This window comes from Bubalus kerabau, chromosome 18 (assembly GCF_029407905.1).
Source record: "Bubalus kerabau isolate K-KA32 ecotype Philippines breed swamp buffalo chromosome 18, PCC_UOA_SB_1v2, whole genome shotgun sequence".
NCBI classification, from domain to species: domain Eukaryota; kingdom Metazoa; phylum Chordata; class Mammalia; order Artiodactyla; family Bovidae; genus Bubalus; species Bubalus kerabau.
In genome coordinates this window covers 36,845,693-36,873,612 of record NC_073641.1, presented here as the reverse complement: position 1 = coordinate 36,873,612, position 27,920 = coordinate 36,845,693, and the positions used below count along the sequence as shown (strand labels likewise).

General features: G+C 40.0%; 1 protein-coding gene across 3 annotated transcripts in view; it reads right to left on the bottom strand.

The window, feature by feature from the left end:
• Nucleotides 1-308: 308 nt before the first annotated feature.
• Nucleotides 309-27,920, bottom strand: part of DAB2 (DAB adaptor protein 2) — a 56,468-nt gene continuing 28,856 nt past the window's right edge. For 2 of the 3 annotated variants that reach the window (XM_055555333.1, XM_055555331.1), the window contains 14 exons: nt 24,139-24,331; nt 23,008-23,147; nt 22,109-22,207; nt 18,690-18,821; nt 18,128-18,208; nt 17,327-17,353; nt 17,030-17,083; nt 16,562-16,624; nt 11,118-11,771; nt 9,969-10,125; nt 4,032-4,664; nt 3,038-3,147; nt 2,395-2,465; nt 309-694 (listed from right to left, as the gene is read on the bottom strand). In XM_055555333.1, the coding sequence (XP_055411308.1) occupies nt 2,400-2,465; nt 3,038-3,147; nt 4,032-4,664; nt 9,969-10,125; nt 11,118-11,771; nt 16,562-16,624; nt 17,030-17,083; nt 17,327-17,353; nt 18,128-18,208; nt 18,690-18,821; nt 22,109-22,207; nt 23,008-23,147; nt 24,139-24,229 (2,307 nt within the window). In that variant the 5' untranslated portion in view covers nt 24,230-24,331 and the 3' untranslated portion in view covers nt 309-694; nt 2,395-2,399. The remainder of the gene's footprint in view (nt 695-2,394; nt 2,466-3,037; nt 3,148-4,031; nt 4,665-9,968; nt 10,126-11,117; nt 11,772-16,561; nt 16,625-17,029; nt 17,084-17,326; nt 17,354-18,127; nt 18,209-18,689; nt 18,822-22,108; nt 22,208-23,007; nt 23,148-24,138; nt 24,332-27,920) is intronic. The other variant, XM_055555334.1, reaches the window with a different exon arrangement.

Sequence of the window (27,920 nt, the reverse complement as noted above, 5' to 3'; positions counted from 1 at the left end):
ATTGGAGGGGAAAGAAGAGGAGAGATAAAAAATGATTCTTCCCTCCTTTGCAATAGCTAGCAAGAGATAAGAGAAAGGACAATCTCACCCTTGAGAGAAAATGAATCTTCAGAAAGAAAAGTTGCATCTTTAAAAACATTCTTAGGTGTGTCAGATTCCAAGGAGATTCTCCTAAGGAGAAATTGAACTTGCTTCTAGTTTACTTTAAAAATGCTCTGTAAGTGACGGTCTGAAGCAAGATTTAAGAAGGTGCCTTGTTCTACAATCTTTAGGTTTAATGCTCTGAAACAGAACCCCCAAACACTATGAACAGTAGGGATTTCAAAATTTATTCAAAACAGTATGATCTGAGGGGTTGTGGTGGCTGCATCGCCCAACCAGAGGGTACATGGGTCACATGGGTTCCAGAAGGTTCTAGGGTTACAATAGACAAGGGTCCAAGTAGGAAAACTACTTCGCTTACATTCGGCTAGTGAGTTTAGGTTCTTAATTTATTTAAAGCCATAGATTCAGTTTAGCAAAACAGAAAGTAGAAGGTATTCTACAAGTGGGAGAGGCAGCAAGAAATAAGGCAACTGATAATATGTCAAAGCTAGAACAAGGGCAAAGGTCAGGACTTGTCTGCCAATTAGCTTTGTCCTTGACTACCAAGGCCAACCTCTTTGTTTCTCTGGACAGTCAGCATGCCAAGTTCCTAGAGAAGTATGGAGAAGAAAAAAACCCATGGTTAGAATTTTGGGGTTGAATATTTAATGTGTTAAACATTAAGTCATTATCTATGTTAATAATAGTATCTCCCAGGACTGATTCAAGAGGATAAAACAACTGATGTAGAATCTGTAATAAAGTGATTAACACAAGTGCTCAATAATGTTAGCTATTTTGTCCCATGGTAGTTCTTCTACTCACTCCCGAACCTACCATTTAGCAGGTTAACTAGAATTACCCTTCCTTCATGACCTAAAGAAGGAAGGGCTTCCACAGAGAACTCTAGTCAATTCAATTAGGTGCAAACAATCCTCCTAGACTTTTAGTGCATGTTATTCCTTGTGCTTGGTTCATGGGTGCCTCCCTGGGAGAGGAGGCAAGAGTGAGTCTCTGTTAAGGTTCAATATATCATACCATTTTATTAACATTGTAACTCATCTGGATGCTTGCTAAAATTAAGCTTTTCCTCAGCACCAAGGGGGATTCCTCAGGGCTAGGGCCCAGGAATTTGCCTTTTCAATAATCTCACTCTGTAGCCTATTTTATGGAAAAGCATTTTCAGAAAGACTGTAATTATAGAAGTGGAGTGAGGGAGATAATCCAAATTGCAAGTAAACTCAAATCTTATTGTTAGTATCAGACTTAAGATATGTATCTATTTAAAATAATTAAGTTCTACCTGGGTTGAGAGAGAGTTTGGGTCGAGAGAGTTTGGTAGTCCCACGTGAATGGGGGCCAGGGGGCAAAACTGGGGAAAAAAATGGGCTTGGGTTCTTTTCATTCTTCCTATTTTTCTCCTCTTCCAGCTATCCCCTACTTCCTCTAAAATGCAGATAAGCCTCTTCTCCTCCACAAACTGCAATCTTTTAAGATCAGATAAAGTTGTTTCCACTAACTGGTGAGAAAGAAACACACTCCCATCTTCACTCCCAGATCTCTATCTCAGGTGGCGGTGGTGGTTCAGTGGCTAAGTCGTGTCCGACTCTTGCGACCCCATGGACTGTAGCCTGCCAGGTTCCTCTGTCCATGAGATTCTCCAGGCAAGAATACTGGAGGGCATTGCCATTTCCTTCTCCAAGTCTAAGGTGGTAACACACAGTAACTGACTGAGGATAAAACCCACCAGTGGACTCATCTGAACTTGCCTTTCAAGGGGTTATAGGAAGCTGTCACCACTTTGAGATGTAATACCACCAGACAATTTCAGACCAATTGTGAGGCCCTCTCACAAAGAAATGCATATTGAATTGGATGGCAAAAGTGTAATCATGATTTGTTTGGCTGACCTCTTTGGTGGTTTCAGAAGGCCTTCAGAATTTGAAGCTTCTATAGAAAACTGAGTAGTTACTAGGAAACTTTGCAATCACTTCAATATGAAGATCAAAAATCTAGAAGGCTGTTATGTGTTATATGGAGTTTTACTTCTGTACAGAAGTGAAATGTTAAAAACACAGGACAGAAACCTATATCCATGAGTATATTACCATTTTTTTTATATGTGTAAGAACTCTATTCATAAACGCTCAGCTTAGTCATTATTGAATTAGTTAAGCATAGTGTTCCATATCTTTTACTTCTCCATTTCAGAAGAATTTTTTCTTTCCAATTCTAAAATTAAAATTTCACCTTTATTCTCTGTGCCACCCTTTCTTACAAAGCCTAAGCTTAGCAGGATCTTCTACTTACAGAAGTTAGGCAAAAGGATTTCCAAATGGATCTCTATATATATCGGATGATGTGGGTTGAAGAGAAGCCATCTATGGAAACAAAACCACCTAGTCAACAACTGTAATTACAAAGATAAGAAAATACCTATAATTAAGACTTCTCAGATTCCTTTAAAAATCACTTAGGTCACAGGCGAATCAGATATTGTATAGGTCTACAATGATTTGTGTTTTCCTGCTTGTGATGGATATATATTTAATATTTACATCAAAAGCAAGATTCAGAATTATGTTTGCTCCCCCAAAATGCAAAATATTATTTTTATGAGCTAAGTAATTTTGCGTTAGGAAATTAAACGTTGGAAAGGTTTTTAAGCATAGTGTTTTGGCTCAGTTTTCTTTCAAAGTGCTTTCCCAAGCTAGATTAAGTGAGAGACAAAGGACTTTTCTATATGATATTTGCTTCTCAAATTCAAGAGAGTAGTTCCTGTAAAAATAATCTTTCCCCAGTTTGAGCTGAGGTTTACACTGCAGTGGTTCTCAGTGATAAATCTTATTCAAATGTCCTTTACCGTCAAAGATACAAGCAAGGTTAATTCAGGAGGTGATAACTCTATGTGGCGTGTACTTTGGAATATCAGCTTCTAATAGTTGGTACTTACAGAGGCTGGTGATGAGCGGAAAGAATCTTTAGAGAAGGGGTTCTCAAATGCATTGTCAGCAGATTTGGTAACTGGCGGGGCACTGTGTCGGGGAGCTGGCTTTGGTAGATCTAGAAGGTGAGAAAGTAGTCAGTAAACAAGCTTTCCTCCAATGCAAGCACAAGTCCTCCAGTCAGGCTTATCTTAGAAATTAAGTTCCATATTTTTGAAACTGATATTGACCAAACAAAAATTATCACACCAAATACCAGGATGATTACAAGCAAATTCATCCCTTCTTGGAAGAGGAAGCCAGGCACATTCACTTGAAGTGGAAGAGATTCAGAATTCCCTCACTTAAAAGCACCTACATGGCAAAACTTCATTAAGCCTTGAGGCCAACACAGAAATAAAGGCTTCTAGAGATTCAATGGCAACCCACTCCAGTGTTCTTGCCTGGAGAATCCCAGGGATGGTGGAGCCTGGTGGGCTGCCGTCCGTCTATGGGGTCGCACAGAGTCAGACACGACTGAAGCGACTTAGCAGCAGCGGCAGCAGCAGAGATTCAATTACCTGATAGATTAACTAATAAAAGTACAGCTAGCATTCACATACTGGTTGCATTTCAAAGCCCTTTCTTTCTACCACGCCTTTTAACTTCCCTCGTTAGATGGGTAGTATGATCCATGCATATCTATTAATGAAAAAAATGAGCCTACAGCCCTACATACCTACCTGCAGTCCTCCGGGTGCCACAACCCATTGAATTTCAATAGCTCTCGGCTGCCCTTTTAAGAATTGTCACAAGAGGGCAGCACTAGGCCAGTCCTTAGAAATAGCTAAGGTACCCTGTTAACTCCATAAGCTAAGTGGTTAAGTTGTTTCCATAACCCCTGATAGATGAAAAAACCAAGAGTACAGCTATTAAGGGTCTGGAGAGGGTTCTGAGAGACTCTCTGGAGTCATACGACTGAAATCCTCGCGGGTGCAGTTGCCAGAGAAGTAGGTAGCTTACCATTGATCTTTCTCAACAGTTGATTAGCGTCCAGGTCATCATGGTCTGCATTCTCCTGAGGAATGCCAACTTTGCTGTTGAAATAATTGGAGAAGGCACTCGAGGTCCCAGAGGAGTTCTGTTCTCCCTTCCTTGCCGGCACAGTAGGTGGCTGCCGCAGTTGGAAGTCCTTAAACATTTCTTTCACTTCCTTGACTTCTCTATCCCCAAGAGGGTCCAAGGCAATGAAGGCATCGCTGGGGACATCCTTTGGAGGGCCAGTTCTGGGAGGTGGTTGAGGAGGAGTGACCAGGAGAGAGGAGAGCATAGAAGGGGGCTGGGTGGACACAGCAGGAGCTGGAAAAACATTGCTCTGAAAAGGATTCCCCAGAGGGCTGTTTGCTGACCATGTATTGGGTGTTATGGATGCTGATGTGCCCCAAGCTACAGGGGGTGGAGAGGAAACTGAGACTGAGAAAGAGGAAGGCTGGTTCCAACCCGGAACACTTGGGCTTGTGGTAAAGACGATTGGCTGACTGAATCCTGAAGGCTGACCAGCCATCATAGCTCCCGGGGCCATTGAAGGGGACTGACTGAAGACTAAAGGTGCTGGGCTCCATGGCGCTGCCTGAGCAGATAGAACTGGCACACCACCTGAAGGAAGGAAGCGGGATAAAGGACTTAAATCAGAAGACCAGCTTGAAGAGGATTCTTGAGTTCCAGAAAGTCAGCTCTCTGGTGAGCATTTATAGAGAGCATCTACATGCTAACCTTTATTAAGCCTTGAGGCTGACATGGTTCTTATTAGATTAAATCACTCTAAAGATGAATTGGGCTTCCCTGGTAGCTCAGATGGTAAAGAACCTGCCTGCAATTCAGGAGACCTAGGTTTGATCCCTGGGTCAGGAAGATGCCCTGGAGAAGGGAATGGCTACCCACTCTAGTATTTTTGCCTGGAGAATTCCAGGGACAGAAGAGCCTGGTGGGCTACAGTCAAGTGTCAGACTCGACTGAGCAACACTTTCACTTTCTTTTCAAAGATGAATTAGCTGTAGCACATATTCAAATGTTTGTTGTACTTCGAAGCCCTTTTTTTCTACCACATGTTTTTAAACTTTCCTCATTAGATAGGTAATACAGTCCACAAGTACCAAGTCATAAAAGAAAATGAGCCCTGTTCATACATACATTGATGTAATTCAAACGGCTAGAACAGAGCCTGTCAGTAGTATGAATCTACAGGTTGAGTAAATACATTGACATAAATAAGCCATGCTTATTATGAAGTAGTTAATTAAGATAATCCATTGGATACTCGAGTCATTGATGTAATCTTTTCATTTGGCAAATGGCTCAGGTCTGGAGTCTTATGGAGACTAGCTATTAGGCATATACATTAGGCTTTAACATGCTGACATCCTGAGGAAACCATTTCAAAGTTTCTTTTCTTTTAAATGTTGCCAAGGTTGACACAGCTATATAAAAGGGTAGTAAAATTTGGTTTATGCCAAGATAGTTTTAGACTTTTACATACAAAAATGGAGGAAAAGCTGGTTATCCCAGGAGAGCTGTTTCCAATAAAAGCGCTTCCTGCCATGTGTCACTCACTAAACTCTGCCAGAAGTTAAGAGGGAGAGGAGATAACGTGAAGGAAAAACAAAGACAAAACAAAACAAAAAAACCCCAAACAAACAAACAGGAAACAAAAACATTTGCAATGTGAGTAACTACACCTGTCCAGGCATCTGCTCTTTGTGGGGAAATGGCTCCGTCACCAGACCCCTGCCATTGTTGATCTATAATTAATTAAATCAGTAAAATCTAGGTCTCTTCAGTGCTCGCCCTCCTCTTCTTGAGAAGCTCATTCCTGACATCTTGTTCTAAGACATAGGACATTTTCTCTTTTGTGTCTTCCCAAGTGTATTAATAATCCAGTTAAACTGTCACCACTAACAGAAAACCTAAATTCAGCCTCATACTGCTTCACAAACGATATTCTGCTCTCAAAAACCTACTTGCTTTGGGCTTTGGAGCAGAGCATTTCTTTAGTTATGAACACTTTCTAACCAAAGAAGGAAAAGGCCTTCAGACTTGGGTTAGGAATGTTTTTGTTTCCAGAGGGAGAGAGATTTTGAAATGCTGTTCAGGGGCTGATGGAGCAGGATATTCTATCTCGAATTTTCTTAGGATTGGAGCTTGGTGTTAATTGATTCAGCTCTGTCGTCACAAACCCCCTCCATCTGACCATCAACACACAAGGTGTACTCATGAAGAGTGAGTGGCTTTCAGTGGTGGCTCATTTTATTAAATTAATATGCTTACTTTTGAGGTGAAGAAATTGGGTAGAAGAATATTAATTATTAAAATTGGGACAGTCTTATGGACTCTGTGGGAGAGGGAGAGGGTGGGAAGATTTGGGAGAATGGCATTGAAACATGTAAAATATCATGTATGAAACGAGTTCCCAGTCCAGGTTTGATGCATGATACTGGATGCTTGGGGCTAGTGCACTGGGAAGACCCAGAGGGATGGTATGGGGAGGGAGGAAGGAGGAGGGTTCAGGATGGGGAACACATGTATACCTGTGGCGGATTCATTTTGATATTTGGCAAAACTAGTACAATTTTGTAAAGTTTAAAAATAAAATAAAATTAAAAAAAAAAAATTGGGAAGGTCACAGTTTGAGATAGAGACCAAAACTCAGGCATACCACTGATTCCAGTCCCTACCCTCCTGTTCTGTCTCCTTGACATCAAGGAACAGAACTATATTTTTTATTGGAATGTTAATTAAAATGCTTATTTATTATTCTTGGCCACACTGTGTGGCATGCAGAATCTTAGTTCTCCAAGCAGGGATCAAACCTGTGCCTTTGCATTGGGAGCACAGAGTCTTAACCATTAGACTGCCAGGGAAGTCCCTCAAATACTTATTTACATGTATACAGAAATTAGACTTCATTTACACCAAAGAATATGCACACAGGCAGACCTTGGAGATATTTCAAGCTTGTTTCCAGACTGTCATAAAAGGGAATATGACAATAAAGTGAGTCAAGCAAGCTTTTAGGTTTTCCAGTACATATAAAAGTTATGCTTGTATTATACCATAGTCTAGTAAATATGCAATAGTATTATGGCTAAAAAAACAAAGTACATACCTTAACTTAAAAATAATTTATTGTTAAAAATGTTAAGCATCATCTGAGCCTTCAGCAAGTCATAATCTCTTGGCAGTAGTAACATCAATGATCATCAATCACAGATCACCATTTGAGAATAAAATGTTTGGAATACTGCAGAAATTACCAAAATCTGACAGAGACAAGAACTGAGCAAATGCTGTTGGAAAAATGGTGCTGATACACTTGCTTCACTCATGGTTGCCATAAACCACCAATTTGTAAAAAAAAAAAAAAATTCACTGTCTCCAAAGTTCAATAAAATGAAGTGTAATAAAACAAGGTATGCCTGCATTCCTTTCACAACCAATCAAGGGAACAGTTCTCTTAGATTCGATAATACAGGTTTCTCAAAGTAGGTTGAGTTTAAACAAAGTTATTGCTATCATTTAAAAAAAATAATTTAAAATTTATTAACTGAAACCAGAGTCACTCACTAATAATTTACTCCAGTTAGATGTACAAATTGGGTAAAACTGTACCATCTTTCAGCTTGGATGACTTGCCTTCCCTTAAGAAAATGTGTAGCTTTGGTCACAGATAGTATTAGTGGGAGTGGTGATAAAGGAGAAAAATATATTGATATTTGCCAGGAATTAAAGACTTTCCCTGGCGGCTCAGACAATAAAGAATCTGCCTGAAATGTAGAAGGTCTGGGTTCAATCCCTGGGTGGGGAAGAACCCCTGGAGAAGGGGATGGCAACCCACTCCAGTATTCTTGCCTAAAGAATTCTATGGACAGAGGAGCCTGGCAAGCTGCAGTCCACGGGTTCGCAAAGAGTTGGACACAACTAAGCAACCAACACTTTCACTTTCTTTCTTTCAAAGACTTTCCTAGTGTATACTTAGGCCAGCTTCATTCCCAACTACCACACATTGTGTTTCCAAGATATTTAAGGCCCTGCTGGAGAAAGTAAGGAAAAAGAAAGTGTGGGTATAAAAAGTTAATTTTATTAACTTCCTGATGCTATATTAAAACACAGGGAAGCTAGTCAAAGCTTTCTACAATACCCTTTCCCCACCACCGTTCTCCAGAGGAGACGGTTCCCTAGCTTGGTCCAGCAGAAGCCAGACCTACAACCTTCCATGGCTTGGCTAAGGATCCCTGCGAGTGGACAGGGGCTATACTGTAGGGTTCAGTTTGAGTCCCAGGTTCAAACTTAGAAGAATCATCAGTATTCGGCAGTTGTATACTCCAAGGCCTCAACAAGGGCACCTAGCGAAAAAGCTTTACTTCATCTGCATAAATTAATAGTTATAGGGTCCAGCTGTGTTTTCAGGCTGATTTGTTAAATATTGGCTGTGAAAATTTTTCAGGGCCTTGATATCAGACTACAAAGCTCTGTGATGTGATCTCGTCACAGGCACTGCAGGCAAGCTCTCTACCCTTCTGCAGGGAAAGCACCAACCAGCTCCCCGTAGGGGTGTAGGAGAAAGGGCTGCAGAAACAGAAAGACCCCAGGAAATCTGAGGTGCCTGGGGAGAGTTTCCTGATGGTGTAAATGCCAAGCAGGGACCTGAAATGAGCTGGCTTTCACACCTGCAGGGCTTGCAGCCACTCAGCAGTTGGGAACCAATTCCCTGTTGCCACCACACTCCAGATATGATTGAACTGATGTAATATGACAGAATCAAAATATTTTCCTTTGCAGGAAAACAGCAGGAAGAAAGAGTCCTGATAACAGACTCTGCAGGAGGCAGAGAAAGCCGAGATCCCTGGTCAACTTTTATAAAATAGGGGAGAAAGGCCCCTTCATTTATAGCCCCTCTTAGTTCTCTCATGAGACAGAGTCTATTTGGGGCTTGTGGAGTAGGAAAGGAGTAGGAAAGAAGTAGGAAAACAAACAGAATCCCCAGTAGGACAGCAAAAACCATTGTCAGAGTTTCTAAAGAACTGTTTCATGGAGGCAGGAAAGAACCGGAGGTGTGGGCAAAAAGTAGCAGGACCAGCTCTCAGCCACGTGGCCTTTCCCAGAGTCCTGCCACAGAGGGGCTCAGTGGTCCACGTGAGCTAATGACATGGTTTTGAATGCTGCTGGTTTTGACAGCAGCAGCATGTCTTAGGTATCTGATAAAATTCCATCTCTTCCATTATTTCTGTGTTCTTTTCACCTTCAGGTTTCTGTACTGTAGACTTATCTTCTAACACTACTAAGGCACACAACTAACCAGAATATCAGCAAGGAGCTACTAAGGCTTAAGAATTCGGAGACTGATCAGGATACATGCCTTTCTCACACCCACCACATGCCGAAGAACAGAGCTGGGTTCAGAACCCTGCACTTTCATTCAGTGACTTACACTTGACTCAGATTTCACTTACATCCTCGTCGAGGTGCGTATCCCTTCCAAGAGGGGCATTAGTTTAACAGGGGATAATAGGGCTTTGATTTAATAATGACAAGATTACATGGAAGACATGCATGTTATTACTTTTTCAAATGGAGACGATCTCAACCCCATTTCTCCAATGAAACTGGTCTGAGCTTCAGAATCCCTTACAACTGTCTCCAGTAAGCCATGACAAGTTAGTTCAGGTAGGTGCAACACTTGGAAATGGATTTCTTCTCACATGCTAACTCAAGGAGCCCATTCCAGTACAAGTCAAGAGTTCCCAATGGAGGTGGATTGTAAGAAGTAAAAGTGGAAGAAATGCTCCCTAGGATGCTCAAATTATATGCCCCAGGTACTCCTATGGATATGAAGTGCTTCCTCCTATGAATTACCATCTGATGAAAGTAACAGAGCCAAACCTAACTCCATCTCTAAACACCTACCTAGACCCGGGAGGGGCCCCAATGGGGCAGGAGCACTTGTTTTGAAGAGATCCAGAGGGTTGGTCTGTAGGGTTGCAGGTTGTCCTGGAGATTGTCCTGGAGGTTCTGAGATGGGAGGAGCAAAGATATCTGCTGCAAGTAAGTCTTTTGCTGGAGACTGATGGGACAGAGAGGGATATGGAGGAGTTACTCAGGAACAGTGAAATAAAGCTCTATTCGGTTTCCTAGTCTGTACCCAACTAGACTTTGGGTACACAAAAAGCAAAGAAAAACTTTTTCCTATTATTGATAAATTACTACAAAAAACCCCCAAAAGACAAAACAAAACAAAAAAGACACAGATCTGGGCAATGGACAGAATATTGGATCTTGGTGACTGATATAATGGAGGAGACTCAAAGTGAAATCTAATTTGCTTGTTCACACATTTGTATCTGTCTGACCTCCTTATCAGCTAAAAGCTGGAAGCTGGCAGTGAAAGGACAACTATAAGTGAGTAGCTTAAATATTTCGGTCATTCTGGATTTAAATCATTCTGCATAAAGATGATACAGTCATTTAATCATTGAGCCAGCTTGCATATTCCAATGAGATTTTTTAAATGAAACTTACATAAACCACATTTTAAATTGCTTTTGAATGAAGTGGTAATAGTAAATATATAAGTTTCTTTTAAGACATTGGATTATTCTGGCATTAGTCAGAGGAGACAGACAAGAATTTTATACCACCACCTGGACAGGAATGCAATATAAGGGGGTGTGTGTGTAGGGGGTGTGGGTTAGTATGGGGAGGGTACAAAGGGAATCACAGGAACCCTTGTCCTCCCCTCCCATAACATGACGATCAAACTTACCAGAGGTACAGAAGCATAGCAGCATTAAAAATGGAAAAACTTGTGTTTAGTTAATAATACGTGACAAGACATGCAAACGGAAAGCAGAGGGTGACAAACACGGCCGAGTGAGAAGCTTAAAAAGGGTGCCGATTAGAGGAAAGTGTTCCTGGAGAACGATGTGCCTTATCCCACCTTCTATTTTACAGCCACACAGGAAACTACAAGAGCAGCAGGAAAGAGAGCTTGCATCAGACCACCCTTTGGTACCGCACATGCATTCTGCCAATGGCTATGTGGAGAAGACAATTCACCTTAGCAGTCCTTCTGCCTCTTCCGGGTTTGGTACTTTGTGGAGGTGGGATAATGGCTATGGAGTCATGTGGTGAGGACTGGACAGAGCTTTCCAAGTCCTGCTTTACGCCATTCGGGACAGGCAGTCCTTTGGGAGGGCTTCCCACAAAAGGGTTCGGGGAAGATTTGATATGGAAGCCGTTCTGTTCTCTTTCAGATACCTCATTGTGAGTTCTCACTGCTGGCTGTGTTTGAGTACTTGATAAGGGCCATGGGCCTGCCTGAGCTTCCTGTTTGCCAGTCCGGTTAGAGATCTGGTCAAATTGCTGACCAAAGTAATCAACATCCCCATTCAGGGGCCCATTACTCAGAGGGGTAGACGAGCTACTCAAATTCTCTTTCTTCTGATCTGGAGATCTGAGAGAATCAGACGAAGAGGGTGTCGATTGGTCTGGCTGTGCAAAAGGATCATCACGGAAAGGATCAGGATTAGGGGTGGGAAAGAAGTTGAGATTGGCAGAAAAGGCATTTTCAGGCAAGAAAGATGCCTGAGGCTTTGGTCGAGGAAGAGAGCAGGAGGTGATGCCATTTGTTAAGAACAGATTTTCTTGTAAAGAATTCTGATTGGTGTCGATTTCAGAGTTTAGATCCACTAACAGGATATCTTTGCTTTCCTATCACATTTGGAAAGAAAAAAAAAAAGAAAGGGTTAGTCCATGTTGTGACTTCATTTGAGAAAGCTACATACTGATGACCAGGATTATAAAAATTTCCATTATATTTCAGTCTTACTGGTTGACCCTTACCTCCTCCCATCACGTCCCTGAGTATATAGAATAGGTCCTCCTTGCACCTCTCAGGCCCTTTTAATTAGGTTTCCACTTCATTCACCCTTCATTCAGTGAAAACTTGGGTTTGTTTTACACGTCTCCCCTCACCCTTTCAGACTGACTGAGCTCATAATCATTGTTTCAATTTATGCCTTTGAAAGTCTTGAAGGGAACTGATTGTAAATCATTCCAAGTGACTAAGTATAATTGAGCTTGAAGGAAATGACCTCAGACACCTAAACCCACTTCATACCTGATGTACACTCCTATTATACCCCTAGAGTCACCTACCATCACCTTTCTCAATAAGTGAATTCACTGGCTAATATATTCATATTTTATAGTTGTGGCTGTGATGAAGTTTAAGGTTAATATATTTCCCTATAATTGGGTTTTCTTCTGGGAGGGGGTCAAAAAAGATGGTCCCCTCCCATCACAGCCTGCTAGGTATGCCTCTTTAAATAGTTGAGGATCTTTTTGAAAGTGCTGCCAAGTTGGATCTCTCATTCTCATCATCTGAGTCTCTCTTTTGGACATAACTTTTTGTCTACATCCTTCTCAGAACATGATACTCAAAACACTGATGTAATCTAATAATTATATCTTTTGTCATAATACAGCTTAGCATTGCTTGTGTTGGGACAGTAATCTCACCTCTTTTTGTTCAGTCGCTAAGTCGTGTCCAACTCTTAGGGACCCCATGGACTGCAGCCCACCAGGCTTCCCTGTCCTTCACTATCTCCTGGAGTTTGCTCAAACTCATGTCCATTGCTGTCAATAATACCATTAAGTAATCTCATCTACTCGATGGATAAATTCAACTAATTTTAAAGTCATCTTTAATTTATGTATAAGGTGGAGACATGGGTTTAAGAGTTAATTTGAAAGACACACCAAATTCTATTCCTTCTCTATCATTTTTCAGATATGTTAATTATTTGAGTTCTCAATTGTCAGATAAGACATTCTTCTCAACATAAAAGCAGCAAATTTGATAAATCTGACATGTCTTTATTCAGGTCAATGACACAACTAATTAAGATTCACCCTAGGATACAGCTGTCATACTGATAGACCTTCCTTCTGATTGATCACTTAAATACTTAACTGTGCTAGCCATAGAAGAAAATAAACAATAAAAGTTGCCCAACTGAAATGGAAGCTAATTTTCTATCATTAGCCTGGGCAGATTATTAAATATTTTGGTCATTGGGACAATGATCAAGACATCCTCAAGGGAATATAAAATTCTCAAACCAGCAAATAAAAAGGGAGATTGAATAGACTTTCTTAGCTTTAAGAGAAAAGAATAAATTTTTAAAAATTTTAGGTCTAATTGGTATTTATCTTTTGGCTTCCTTTACTGTTAGGGATAAAGATACAATTTGTAAAAAGCCATATTTTCTCCTGATAACCAGAAGAACTTGTCAGAAGAGACAGCTTGTGATTTAAAAAAACAAAACAAAACAAAAAAAAAACCTTAAAAAAAATCAAAGAAATTGATGGGAAGATCTCAATGTAGGGATCTTTAACAATCAAAAGGTAGGACAAAATGTATTACAAAAGCTTGTGATTTCAATATTTATTCATTTATTATGAGCCACCTCTGGATTAGAACAGTTGGGTGTTCACAGCTGGTAGAGTTCTCCTTCAAATACTTCAGAAGAAGTTCTGAGGACACGAAACAGGAGCCACAATGTTAGACTTCTGAATAGTCACCCTATAAGTAAAATGTATAAGGCTCTCCTCAGGTTGCGTTTGTTGTTAATTCAAAATTAAAAACCCACTTCATAGACTACAACTGAAAAATGTAAGAGTCCTCATCTACCTCCTCCGTCAGCATTTATTTCCTTCTGCACTGGACTGTAAACTGTAAACACTTCATCCAGTTGGCTGTCATGTGGGCACCTGAGAGACAAGAACTGGTGACATGAACATGAAATACAGCCCCTGCTCTTAAGAGGCTCCAGTAGGCAGGGCAAGCAGGCAACCAAGAAGGTGTCTGCGCAGATTTTAAATATTGAGTTCAGTAGACTAGCTTTTATTCAGGTAACTCATCTTGCCTAACCATTCCAGCCTACCAAACCCTGGGACTCCCTGCTTAAAGCCTGTGGGGACTTCCTGCTGCTCCCCTATATCAAAATAAACTTCATTAACCAGACTTTCAAAATGACCCACAATGGAGGTGGGTCACTTGCTTTTAGCCTAACTACTACTCTCTAGTCTCCTACATACTTCAAAGACCTAACTCGAGTTCAGATTCTTTACAAAGCTTTCCCCCACTGATCCTTCTACTTCAGTTTCACTTGTGCCCACCCACTGCATCTTATATATACATGACAATGTGTTTTGTGCCCTGATCCCATCCCCATATCAGATATGATGGGGGAACCACATCTTATGCCTTTTTTCTTAATAACCAGGCTTTCAAATGGTGAAGTTTTTAAAGTTAAAGGTCATTTTTTGGGGTTTTTTTCTTTTCCTTTCCTTCTTCTTCTTTTGAGACACAGTACAGAAAAATATTGTTCAAGTGATTTTGTGATACAAATTACGATTTAAGGCATGTCACTTAGCTTACAGCATGAGTTTTACTTGAAATGCAAAAAACTATTCTTATAAATGTTGGAGGGAGGCACAGATGGGTTAAGAAACTGCTCATAAAGTCTAGGTAATTTAGATTTCTGCTGCTCTTCATCTCTTTCAGAGCAACTGCTGTGAGATTTCAAAATTTTTAAACAGGTTGGTTTTATCGAGTAGAAATAAATCTATTTCATGACTTATGAATATGGAGTCATATGTAGAAACACACTGGCAAAGTCTAATGAGCACATAATTAGCACCATTAACATTCTTTTACAGATATCATCACTTTGATGTTATTTATCATTTAAATTTACTGTTAGTTTAACTAAAACTTGCATTTTATTTCTACAAGCCCAAAATTCCTAGAATGCACAAAGTCTAATGTAAAGGAGACTTAAGATTACTCCTGTTTTTCTTCATTTCATTTTTTAGAACTTTCTATAAGTCTACAGAAGCTCATTAAACATTCAGTGCTTCCCTGGCTATCTCATCTCACTGGAATTTTACATACATTGAGTGTTTTGACCTCTTCCAGTATACTAGTTGTTTGAATGTTGTTGGAAAGAAGGTTGTTCAGATGTCAATTTACTTTGGGAAGGGAGCTTCTCATGAAGGAGGGGCAAAGTTGCCTAGCAACCAAATACCCTCAGAGCAAGGGCAGACCTTTCAGGATTATCTAATCTGGTATTTCAAAAAGTTTATCTTTACAATAGTAACAAACATTACAAAGAATGAAAGGTTTCACAGACAAATGAGTCAGGACTTCCTACTTGAAAGAATAGTAAATGAGCTTCTCCACTGCAGGTTTTTTAGGGTTGCTAAAATGCTATGTTATGCATTTTGATTCTCATAAAGGTGGGGTAGAGATGAATATCTGCAGCCCCTCCTCCTTCCCATCTCACTGAGCCTAGGTATTTGTGTGAAGTTTCATAAGCATGCCATTCTCTACAGTACTCCACCATGCAAGACATTCACCACTTCCCAATCTGCTGTTGCTCTAGTTCCTATGACCTTTTTGATCACAGAGGTTTGCTTGACAGTTCTACAGGAGGTTCCCAGATAAACATTCTTCCCATCATTCTAGACTGACATCTTTTTTCTTGAGTTATATCTAGGTGGTTTCTCATAATTTATGTTCAAGTCCAGAAACTCACTTACTCAGAGGCATTATCTGAACCTCTAAACTAAATAAAATCCTTGTAAGTAACATCAACTATTAGGCTTTGTGATTATTTTAACATTGATCTCCCTGATAGACATTTAACTCCATGATGTCACTGAATTATGAATCTCATTTCTGTGCCCTGCTAACAGCTGATACTCAAGAAATTGTTAAATAAATAAAAAAGTTTTAAGAAGTCATTCAAAATTACAAGTAATTTCACTTGAAGCCTGTTTTGGAAGGTCTGAGACTTAGGCTTAAGCATTGAAACTGAACCTCTGCTTGGGTAGATGAGAGGTTTTTTGAATCACCATTCCTTGTTTTTAAAGGAAAATATCACTCCATTCTCAGAGTTGTTACAGATCAATAATAAGAAGATTCGATATACTATAATATCCTGTAAAAAATGAGCATTTTTTTAAACAAAGACAAGCTTTGGTTAAACATAACTGAGCCTCTTAACTGTCTGGTCTCACTTTATACCAAGCTTATGCTGCCAAATTACAACAAAAGAATTAGAAAAAAAGAAGAGGCCAGGAGTCTATACAATCAGTCAACTAACAAACATATTTCCTTCAAGTTGGCTTACATCAAGGATTAATATTCAGCTCCTCCTTCTGATCCTAAGTAATACCAAGATGGACTACATTGGCTGACCTATCGCTCAGATTTAACTTCTAAGCAATATTAATGTATCTGTTGTAGTGCTGATAGGCTCCTATGGTGACTTAAGATGCAAATTTGTTCTAGCAGCCATTTACACTTTATGCAGAAAAATCAATAGTCACCTTCCAAGTTTCAGTGAAATCCTCAAGATTTCTGGTTAATTGCCAATTTGAGTTATAGATGCCATTTCTATTACATTGCAAATTTAAAAACAGACACTTACTGTTGGACTACTTAGGTCAGGAGGTGTAGACATGTCCCCAAACAAATCCATCTGGTCAACACCCTTAAAAAAGTATTTTGATTAGATTCAGATGTGTCTATTAAAAATGATTATTTTGTATATTGTTGTAATTGTTTCCTAAGCTAAAGTTTAGGAAAATAGTTGTCACAATTGGATTTTCACTTATCCAATATAGATTTGATATTAGGTTAGTTAGGTCAGGTAGTGTAGACAGGTCCCCAGACAAATCCACCTGATGCATACTTTTAAAAAAGTATTTGGATTAGATTCAGAAGTTTTTACTAAAAAGATTACTTTGTATACTGACAAAAATGTTATACTGATGGCTAAAGAGTTGTCACAATTGGATCTTCATACAGATTCCATACATATTCGGTATTAGCAACATCTTTAGGAAGTAAAACCTGTGTTCAGGTAAGTAAGAATCATAAAAATTCACATACATACCAATTTCAGTTTGCAAGGTGGGTCATCAAGATTCATTAGAGCATCACTCCCATTCTGAAAAGATGGCAAATATTAAAGAGTCAGTTGGCGAGTTTTCTCTATGCAATTTAATTTCCTAGTGTATTAACTTATTAGCAGTTAAGATTTTGGCACTAATCATTCAACTGTACATCTTCTAAGATGAGGGGTCATGAACACACAATAATAAGCCAGGAGGGAAGTCTGCTTGGGTAGATGGCAAACAGGGCTTATATATATGACACATGCAATTCACAAGAACAAAAGATGCTCTTTTACCTCTACTGTTTTGTTGGCTTCTTCCATCTAAAAAGAGAGACACAAATTCAATGATCTTAATAAATTATTGGTAAAGTGAGTTCAAAGTGAAAGTGACAGTTGTTCAGTCATGTCCGACTCTTTGCGACCCCGTGGACTATACAGTCCATGGAATTCTCCAGATCAGAATACTGGAGTGGGTAGTCTGTCCCTTCTCCAGGGGATCTTCCCATCCCAAGGATCGAACCAGGTCTCCCGCATTGCAGGCAGATTCTTTACCAGCTGAGCCAAAAGGGAAGCCCAAGAATACTGCAGTGAGTACCCTATCCTTTCTCCAGCGGATCTTCCAGACTCAGGAATCGAACATGGGTCTCCTGCACTGCAGGTGGAGTCTTTATCAACTGAGCTACCAGGGAAGCCCAAAGGGAGTTCAAAAGGAGAATAAATATACCTATGGGTTCACAGGCATAAGGCATAAGAGAGTCTTGCATTTGATTTCTACCCTACATTCCCCGCCCCTCCTCATATCAATACTGGATTTAAATAGAGCTATTAGACTTGGTACTCATGTACAGTCCTTGGAATCAATGTGAAACTTATAAGGATAAAAGACAAGAGTCAGGGACTGGAAATTAGAAGGGCCTAACTATAACACCCATCCATTGCCCTTTGGAAAGAAGAGAAATACATTTCCTTACATTCTACACGTTGAAGAGCCACATAGAAGCCAACTTTCCAGAGAGGACATATGTTCACATAATGTTAGACACAGTCTTGAATATTGTATTAAGTTTAATAAGGCCTGTATGGGACAGTACTTGCCTTTTTCTTTTCTTCTTCCTTTTTCTTTGTATTATAGATAACTTGGAAAAGGTCTTTCAGATCAATGACTAACGGCTCAGCCTGAAGCGAGACAAAGCATCTTTATCAGCATTTTAATCTATTTTCTTCCCTTTGTTCCCCATCACTTCTGATTAGTATTAGTTTTTTCCTTTCTCTTAAAGCTCCTTCCTACCCTCCTCTGGGCTGTGGGAGATCTCTACCACTCTCACCCCTATCCCCAGAAACATAAAGTATACAGATAAAACAAGAAGTATTAATATAATCTTCCAAGTGCCTTCAAACTTTCTGGGAATAATTCACTATTATTCTAAAATCAGCAATGACCTTATGACAAATTCTATTCTGACAGCCCTTGTGCCACACATTACATGGGTATCAATGACATTTAAAGAAGATCCCTTGGACCAATTAAAAAGAGTCATCCTCTGAAGCATTGTTTAGTCCTCCTATATCCAACTGTTTCCAGCAAGTTCTCTAGTTGAGAGACAGACACCCTTTTGCTTAAGTCCCCCTCCGGCATATCTTGAGGAGCAGAACTTACTTGTTGCCCTGTTTTTATGGCAAAAAACTGGTGTTGGCCTTCTCCTCCACACACGTAACCAAACGCTCGGTTGTCTGTCACATCACGGGCAATGAAAGAAATCTTATTTACTGGATGTTCATGTTCTATAACCTTAAAAAGGAACATCAAAAATGATGTATTGAGAAAACTACAATCTATTTTCAAGCAAGCATAACTAAGTATCAGATACCTAGACATATATGAAAAGGCTAAAACATCTGAATATTTTTCCCTCCTGGTTGAAGGCCATATTTATCCTTGCTAGGAAGGGTTCAAAATGGGAAACAAACAAATAACAAACAAGCAAACAAAAAAAGGAAACTAACAACAAAGAGTAGAAAACAGAAATAGAAAGAATGATCCTTCTTATACTTCTATACTTGAGTCTCTCTGTCCCAAAGACATGATACCAAATCGCAAGGAAGAACTGAGGATTAGAAGACCAAGATTTTCTAAAGCAAAGATGGGGCATATAACCTCTAAAGCATTCCAAGTAGGTCTACTTTCCAAGTTCAGTTCAGTTCAGTCGCTCAGCTGTGTCCGACTCTTTGCGATCCCATGGACTGCAGCACGCAAGGCTTCCCTGTCCATCACCAACTGCCAGAGCCTACTCAAACTCATGTCCATTGAGTCAGTGATACCATCCAACAATCCTCTGTCCTCCCCTTTTCCTCCCACTTTCAATCTTTCCCAGCATCAGGGTCTTTTCCAATGAGTCAGTTCTTCCCATTAGGGGGCCAAAGTATTGGAGTTTCAGCTTCAGCATTAGTCTTTCCAATGAGTATTCAGGACCGATTTCCTTTAGGATGGACTGGTTTGATCTCCTTGCAGTTCAAGGGACTCTCAAGAGTCTTCTCCAACACCACAGTTCAAAAGCATCAATTCTTTGGCACTCAGCTTTCTTTATAGGCCAACTCTCACATCCATACATGATACTGGAAAAACCAAAGCTTTGACTAGACAGACCTTTGTTGTCAAAGTAATGTCTCTGCTTTTGAATATGCTGTCTAGGTTGGTCATAACTTTCCTTCCAAGGAGCAAGCATCTTTTAATTTTATGGCTGCAGTCACCATCTGCAGTGATTTTGGAGCCCCCCAAAATAAAGTCTCTCACTATTTCCACTGTTTCCTCATCTATTTGCCATGAAGTGATGGGGCCAGATGCCATGATCTTAGTTTTCTGAATGTTGAATTTTAAGCCAACTTTTTCACTCTTCTCTTTCACGTTCATCAAGAGGCTCTTTAGTAATTCACTTTCTGCCATAAGGGTGGTGTCATCTGCTTATCTGAGGTTATTGATATTTCTCCCAGAATTCTTGATTCCAGCTTGTTCTTCATCCAGCCCAGCGTTTCTCATGATATACTCTGCATATAAGTTAAATAAGCAGGGTGACAATATACAGCCTTGATGTACTCCTTTCCTGATTTGGAACCAGTCTGTTGTTCCATATGCAGTTCTAACTGTTGTTTCTTGACCTGAATACAGATTTCTCAGGAGGCAGGTCAGGTGGTCTGGTATTCCCATCTCTTGAAGAATTTTCTACAGTTTGTTGTGATCCACACAGTCAGAGGCTTTGGCATAGACAATAAAGCAGAAATAGATGTTTTTCTGGAACTCTCTTGCTTTTTCAATGATCCAGTGGATATTGGCAATTTGATCTCTGGTTCCTCTGCCTTTTCTAAATCCAGCTTGAACATCAGGGAGTTCACAGTTCATGTACTGTTGAAGCCTAGCTTGGAGAATTTTGAGCATTACTTTGCTAGCATGTGAGATGAGTGCAATTGTGCAGTAGTTTGAGCATTCTTTGGCATTGCCTTTCTTTGGGACTGGAATGAAAACTGACCTTCTCCAGTCCCATGGCCACTGCTGAGTTTTCCAAATTTGCTGGCATATTGAGTGCAGCACTTTCACAGCATCATCTTTCAGGATTTGAAATAGCTCAACTGGAATTCCATCACCTCCACTAGCTTTGTTCACAGTGATGCTTCCTAAATCCCACTTGACTTTGCATTCCAGCATGTCTGGCTCTAGGTGAGTGATCACACCATCATGGTTATCTGGGTCATGAAGATCTTTTTTGTATAGTTCTTCTGTGTATTCTTGCCACCTCTTAATAGCTTCTGCTTCTGACTTTCCCAACTCAGACTTAAGTGAACGGCATATCTAAGCTAGAGGAATGTTCACAAGGATCCTTTGACAATGGCTCAGACACGTCAGAGAACCACCATAAGTATTATTGGGGCAATTACCCCTGGGACATTCTGGAAGTCACCAAATTCTGTCACCAAGTACTTACTAACCTCACTTAGATGTTCATGTCATCATCCAGGAGTGTCATACGAAGGAGGCTTATTGATTCAGCAGTGCCTTCCCCTCAGTTCCCTACTCTCCTTTCTCTTGATCCTTTCAAGTAGACAGTAGGCCTCAACTCTTGAGTGATATTTTTAGGTGCCCAGAATGTGTCTTCGCTTTTGTTTCTCAGTAACTAAGGCCACTGAAAGTTTGTATTGGGCATATTAGGAGGTTTGGGAATAAGAGAATGCTTGTGAGGGAAACCTGTCACTATTCTCTGGCAGGCTTATGAAAACAAGAGTCAAAAGATCAGGGACAGTAGAAACAGCAGTGCATGAAGGTAGCAGGGTGGCTAAGCTGTACCAGGATTCCAGGGCCCTAAGTCTGACCAATGGATTTTTGCATATTAAATAATGAGAATCTCTAGGAAGGGTTGAATAGCAATGGGAGATCTCCGCACAGTATCCTGATACAATAAACTATTGTGTAGCAATGAAAACCCGTTTTAAATAGATGAATCTGATGTTATATAGAGTAGAGGGAAGAAAAAAAAAATCCCAGAACACTTGAAGTATGATAGTTTTTGATAAAACTCAAACAAACGAAATTAAGAAAGACTATTCATGTGATAGAATAACAGTAACCACAGAAAATGAGCAAGGTTACACCCATGGGGTGAGAAGGAAGGGGAGAGGGAAAAAGAAAGGAAGATGTTTTGTTCACCAAGTTCACCCATGACCAATATATTAAAATAGACCCATACACGGATCTATGACAGAATCACAAACAAGGGGTAAGGATTAATCTTTTAGTCCACAAAAATACCTGACTGATACTGGTATCTATGGTATACCAGTGTTGAGGTTAGACTTATTGACTTGAGGTTCACATCTATTACAGGAAATAAATTTCAAAGTAAAGTATCATGACTCCTCACCTCCTATCCTGTCTGTTTTTTGCCTGTTACTCCTGGAAAAGTGCAGCAATATGTACTTTTTTTTTTCCTACAGAATTTTGAAAAGGGAAAATGGCAGCTGAAATTTATGCCACAAATTATTTGTCAGACTCAGATGGTCAGAAAGGTGCCAGCAAAAGTGAATTCTTACCCCAGTTTTCTCATCAATGATTTTTATTCCAGAAAGAGAAATATTGACCCAGATCCTCTGCTTGTGTTGTCCCTGAGACCGAGCAGCTGCCGCCATTCCCTGATGAGATTGGGAGAACAAGAAAAACTCTAGTTAAAAGCACCCTATGATGCCTCTGATTCTAAAATTTTAAAAGACAATCAGCTTTGTTTTCAGCTTGGTTTACCATCTATGAAAGGATTAAGCATCCTTTATAAGAGACAGCAGGATTAAATGGAAGACAGCAAGCCAGGAGATCACTAGTTAGCTATGTGAACTTGGGCAAGTCCTTCTAATTCCCTTGGCCACTGAAGAGTCACTGGCAAAGACAAGAAGATTGAACCAGAAGATCTTCAAATGTCTTCAAAGATGTTTCTTCTAGGCCTTGTCTTATTTAATGAGTATTACTTCCTTAATGAGGTACATAGTGTGGCGGTATTAGAATTTAAAAATTTAAATAAACCTAAAGGACTAACACTAAATAGCATTAGTTTCAAAGAAGAGTCCTGAATTTTACCCAAATACCTCCAGGCTCTGAAATTTGGTCTGCTCAAAGGCAAAGGCATCTCGGGTCCTTCTGTACATGACTGCATGCTAAGTTGCTTTAGTCGTGTCCAGCTCTTTGCTACTCCATGGACTGTAGCCCACCAGGCTCCTCTGTCCATGGGGATTCTCTAGGCAAGAATAATGCAGTGGGTTGCCACACCCTCCTCCAGGGAATCTTCCCAATCCAGGGATCAAACCCCAGTCTTCTGCATTGGCAAGCGGGTTCTTTATCACTGAGTTACCAGGAAAGCCATAAGTAAATACAAATTTCTAATATCACTCCCTCTGCTGGACATCTGCTTAACATAGCAACAAATTATGCTTTCCTCTGTTACCTTTAGTTTCATCATAGAATCTTGGCTCATTTTATCCCCTCTTGCATCTGGCACATCATCAATGCCAATTAGCTTGGCCTTGTATTTCACACCATCACCTTTGAATCTTGCCAAAAGATATTCATCTGTCTTTTCAGTGCCTGAGAAAAGAAAAAGTTAGAGGATCAAGTTCATACATGTGCTGAAATATCAGCCCCAGGTATGACCAAAAATGCTGTAGAATCTAAAAATCTGAGTTACATAAATCTTGATTATACTACAATTGATCAATGCAACATTTTACCATTATCCTTATTTCCTCTGAGTTAAAAAAAATCACACTTTGTAAAACTGTGTATGGCACTGGGGTGGAGAGAAAATAAACTCTTAATGATGCAGAATGGGCTGAATTATGGGAAACTTATGGGAATATGTGAGATAGGATTGGGGGATATTCTGGGATATTCTTCATCATAGTTGTAAAAATATTTTTAAAAAAGAATATAAGGAGGATAATATTTTTTCTATAAAAGGAAAATAAGCCACTGCACAATTTACTAACATTTTCGAACTGTCAATAAAGCAGAACAGAACAGTGGGTAAAATCCCTTGAAAACCATCGAGATGATTATTTCATCAATATAACTTCTTTTGCTTCTCTTCTCATTCCCATTTCTAAAGCATGGATGTGAAAGGCAAAGAAATCATGGCATATTCTCAAACTGTGAATGATTAAGGATACTGACACTTTCTAGTGGTCCTTTTGTGTCGAAAGAAGAGGGTCTTATAAAAAAAAGATCTTGATTTTTATAAAACAGCTACTTCGGTAAAGCAAAATCATACATAGGTTACTGAAAGATAACCATGTAATACTTCACGGTTGCATTTTCTAACTGAATAATATCTATGAAAGTTTCCCAGCAGGATCCAAGTTGAGGCAATTACTGGGTTCATATATATATTCGTCTTAGCATAGAGGAATTGAACCAATCTCCTCCGCCAAAGTCTTACTTTCATATTTAGGAGAACTTGAGACTTGGCTGAGATTGAATCAAGGCAAGGGCCAAATCTTACTTTCCCTTGAACGTCATCCTTCTTCACTGGTAACCACCACTAGCTCCCCTCATAGGGCTCAAGAAGATTCCTTCATACCTTTCTTCTTTTCCTTCTTGGATGGTGCCTTTGGTGCAGCCTGTTGGTCAGGCTGACCATTAGTTGCGCTCGTTTCTACTTCGTTAGACATGGCAAGAAGGCAGACGGCCAGCTCCAGCACCAGCAGACTGTTAGTGACAGCAGGCGATCCCTGATGGAGTCGTCTCAAACAAACATAGCCTGCTACAGACGCCTGTGGGCAGAGTTTAGAGGCACAATGAGATCACAACACAGCGAACCCAGACTTTATGTCCTAATAGGCCCACAACCAGTGACTGCTGAGTGTAGTTCTTCAGACTCATTTTGTTCTTCTCTGTTAAACTGAACTCTGACAGCATGGGAGTGGGTAGGACTGTTTCCTTTGTAGTTTCCAAAATGGAAAGAAGGTATTTACTAGATTTTTCTTTAAGTAATTATTATGGCAGAAAGTGAAGAGGAACTCAAAAGCCTCTTGATGAAAGTGAAAGCGGAGAGTGAAAAAATTGGCTTAAAGCTTAACATTCAGAAAACGAAGATCATGGCATCCGGTCCCACCACTTCATGGAAAATAGATGGGAAAACAGTGGAAACAGTGTCAGACTTTATTTTTCTGGGCTCCAAAATCACTGCAGATGGTGACTGCAGCCATGAAATTAAAAGACGCTCACTCCTTGGAAGAAAGTTATGACCAACCTAGACAGCATATTCAAAAGCAGAGACATTACTTTGCCAACAAAGGTCCGTCTCGTCAAAGCTATGGTTTTTCCAGTGTCATGTATGGATGTGAGAGTTGGACTGTGAAGAAGGCTGAGTGCTGAAGAGTTGATGCTTTTGAACTGTGGTGTTGGATAAGACTCTTGAGAGTTCCTTGGATTGCAAGGAGATCCAACCAGTCCATTCTGAAGGAGATCAGCCCTGGGATTTCTTTGGAAGGACTGATGCTAAAGCTGAAACTCCAGTACTTTGGCCACCTCATGTGAAGAGTTGACTCATTGGAAAAGACTCTGATGCTGGGAGGGATAGGGGGCAAGAGGAGAAGGGGACGACAGAGGATGAGATTGCTGGATGGCATCACTGACTCAATGGATGTGAGTCTGAGTGAACTCTGGGAGTTGGTGATGGACAGGGAGGCCTGGCGTGCTGTGATTCATGGGGTCGCAAAGAGTCGGACACGACTGAGCTACTGAACTGAACTGAACTAAACTGAACTAAATTCCATAACAAATGTCATTATAAAAGAAAGGCAAGGGGAGATTAGAAGTACCGAGACACACTGCAGAGGTGATGTGAATACAGAGGTAGATATTGGATTGATGCATCTACAAATCAGGAATGCCAGGATGGCCAATGTCCCCCAGATGCTAAGAGACAGATGTGCAATGAGTACTCTCTCAGCACCTTCAGAAGGAATAAACCCTGATGACGTATTGATTTGGGGCTTCTGGCTTCCAGGACCATGAGAGAATAAATTCCTGTTGTTTCAAGTAACCCAGTTTTTGGTAATTTGTTACGGCAGCCCTTGGAAACTAATACAACACCTCTGTTTTTGTGTGTGTCTTGGTTGATTTCAAGTGGTTCCAAGATTTATTTTCCAGCAATGTGATAAATCTCCTAGTCATATTCCTAGTCTTCTAATTTCAGGAAGCCAATAATAATGCTCTTCTTTCAAATCAAGAGGATATTTCCCCATGTTAACATCAGGCAGTGAGACCAAGCTCTGATCTAAGGAGAAACATCAACATCCATCCTCCTGCATCCTCAGCTTCTCCCCTTGGGCCCTTTCCTTTCTTAGTTGCTCATCGTATCTTAGAAATAAGGAAAACACTTCCATGTGACCCCACAGTCCTCCAGTTACTGCTTCATGATTTAAACATCTAAAATTGGTGCTCTCTTCCTCTTGAAGAACTATTCATCTTAATGCTAATCTCAGAAAGTCAGCTCCAACTACTAATGGCTCTTCTGACCAAATCCAGTTACTTTGCTTTCATTCTTTTGAGCATACCTGACTGCATGCATCACACATCTATACCTTTTTGTGAGCCCCCTTTCCCCCCATTTTTTGCTCCCATGACAATCTTGGAGCTCCAGTCCATGGCTTATGTTCATTGAATTAGGATAATCTGAATTTTTTCTTAATGATGGCATTCTTAACGTAAAGCTTTCCCACTTAACCTTGCACTTAGGACAAAGATGAGACGTTGTCATTTTATACCAAATGTTTTACCCCATTTGTTTCTGTCGTTCAGTCGCTAAGTCGTGTCTGACTCTTTGCAACCCCATGAACTGCAGTACACCAGGTTCCCCTGTTCTTCACTATCTTCCAGAGTTTGTTCCAATTCATATTCCTGCATATCTTTAATATCCTTTTCTTTCATTCTTATATAGAAACCCCAATATTTCTCATCTCTTTCAGAAATTTTTTCCTTTTTGACTCCTTTCCTTTTTGAATTAGCAGAGCTGCCTTCTCTCTCTTTTCCTAACCATTCCTGTTACTTGCTTGTCCCTGAAGACTTTCACTCCTTCCTGCTCAATTCTGGCAGGAAAGAACCTGGCATAAGAATCTGTTGCCCCATCTTTGAAGTCTAATATCATATTTTTCTATAGGATATTATTGCTGACAAGAAAAGTCTTAGCTCATTAAACATGGCAAATTTTATTCAAAAGCGAGTATTTTAAAGGAATTTGAGAAATGCCACAAAGCATTTTGAGGGGGCTTGGGAGAGGGAATGGTGGTGTGTGGTTTAGTCATAAAAATGATACAAGACGTAACAACGTTATAACTCAAGACCAGGCATTAAATCTGGTGTCAGCAGACAGCTTTCAAAATGGAAGAGGTCTACAGTGAGTGGTGCTACCAGGTTTTACAGCAAAAATTTCTTTTGTTAGACACTGAAGTTCAACATTCATAGCATTAGGATTGTTTTAAGGTACTTGGTATTCTTTGACTATATCCTTTCACGGTTTGGGGATGAGCAGTTACAAGGAGCAGGGGAGAAAAAAAAAAAAAAAGGTATAAAACGTTCCTTTAGCATCTTAGCATATTTTTTTTTGAAGAAAAAGGATGTGTCTGTTGGGTTGTAATAGCCAAGGGCAGGTCTCTATTGCAGGCCATACAATTTAAAAGTTATCTGTGCTCCCTGAAATGATTGGAAGGTAGATTTTGCCCACAGGCTCCAAGACTCAAAGATAAATCTCTTTATAAAGAAACATTAAAGGTTTACCGAAAAATTTTTAGCCAAAGCATACAACTAGTTATGTGTATAAGAGAGTGATAAACACTCACCTTTCTCCACAGCTTTAAAGAGAAATTCCCTCATCACAGATCTCCCAAATGCCCAAGTTACCATTTGACCTGGGGGAGACAGAGGAAGTCTTGCTTCCAGACTAAGGTCCCTCTGTACAAATAATCAACTTAAATCCAGGGTTTAAAATTTCAAATGCATACTCCTTCCAACAATGTTACAGAATTGTCAACTGTGCTCATAAAATCTCTAATAGGTTTTATAATGAATTGATTTTTGGGAAGGCTTTGGGCCTGAAAAAGGAAGCTGAGGACGAGAAGAGGCCCTACCATTTCCTGTGACTGCTTTCCCAAATTAGGGTATCGTTTAAAAAAAAAAAAGGCATCTATTTTAAAGCTCTAGTAAGGTAAAAAAGATTTTTAACTTTTATTTTTAAAGGAGAACCACTGGGTGTGTAGGTCAACCAGCAAGGATAGTCCTTCTGACTAAGGACCAAAAGTTAATCAGGAAACACACACAAAAGATGCTATCATAAAACATGGATTACTAATAAAGTCCAAA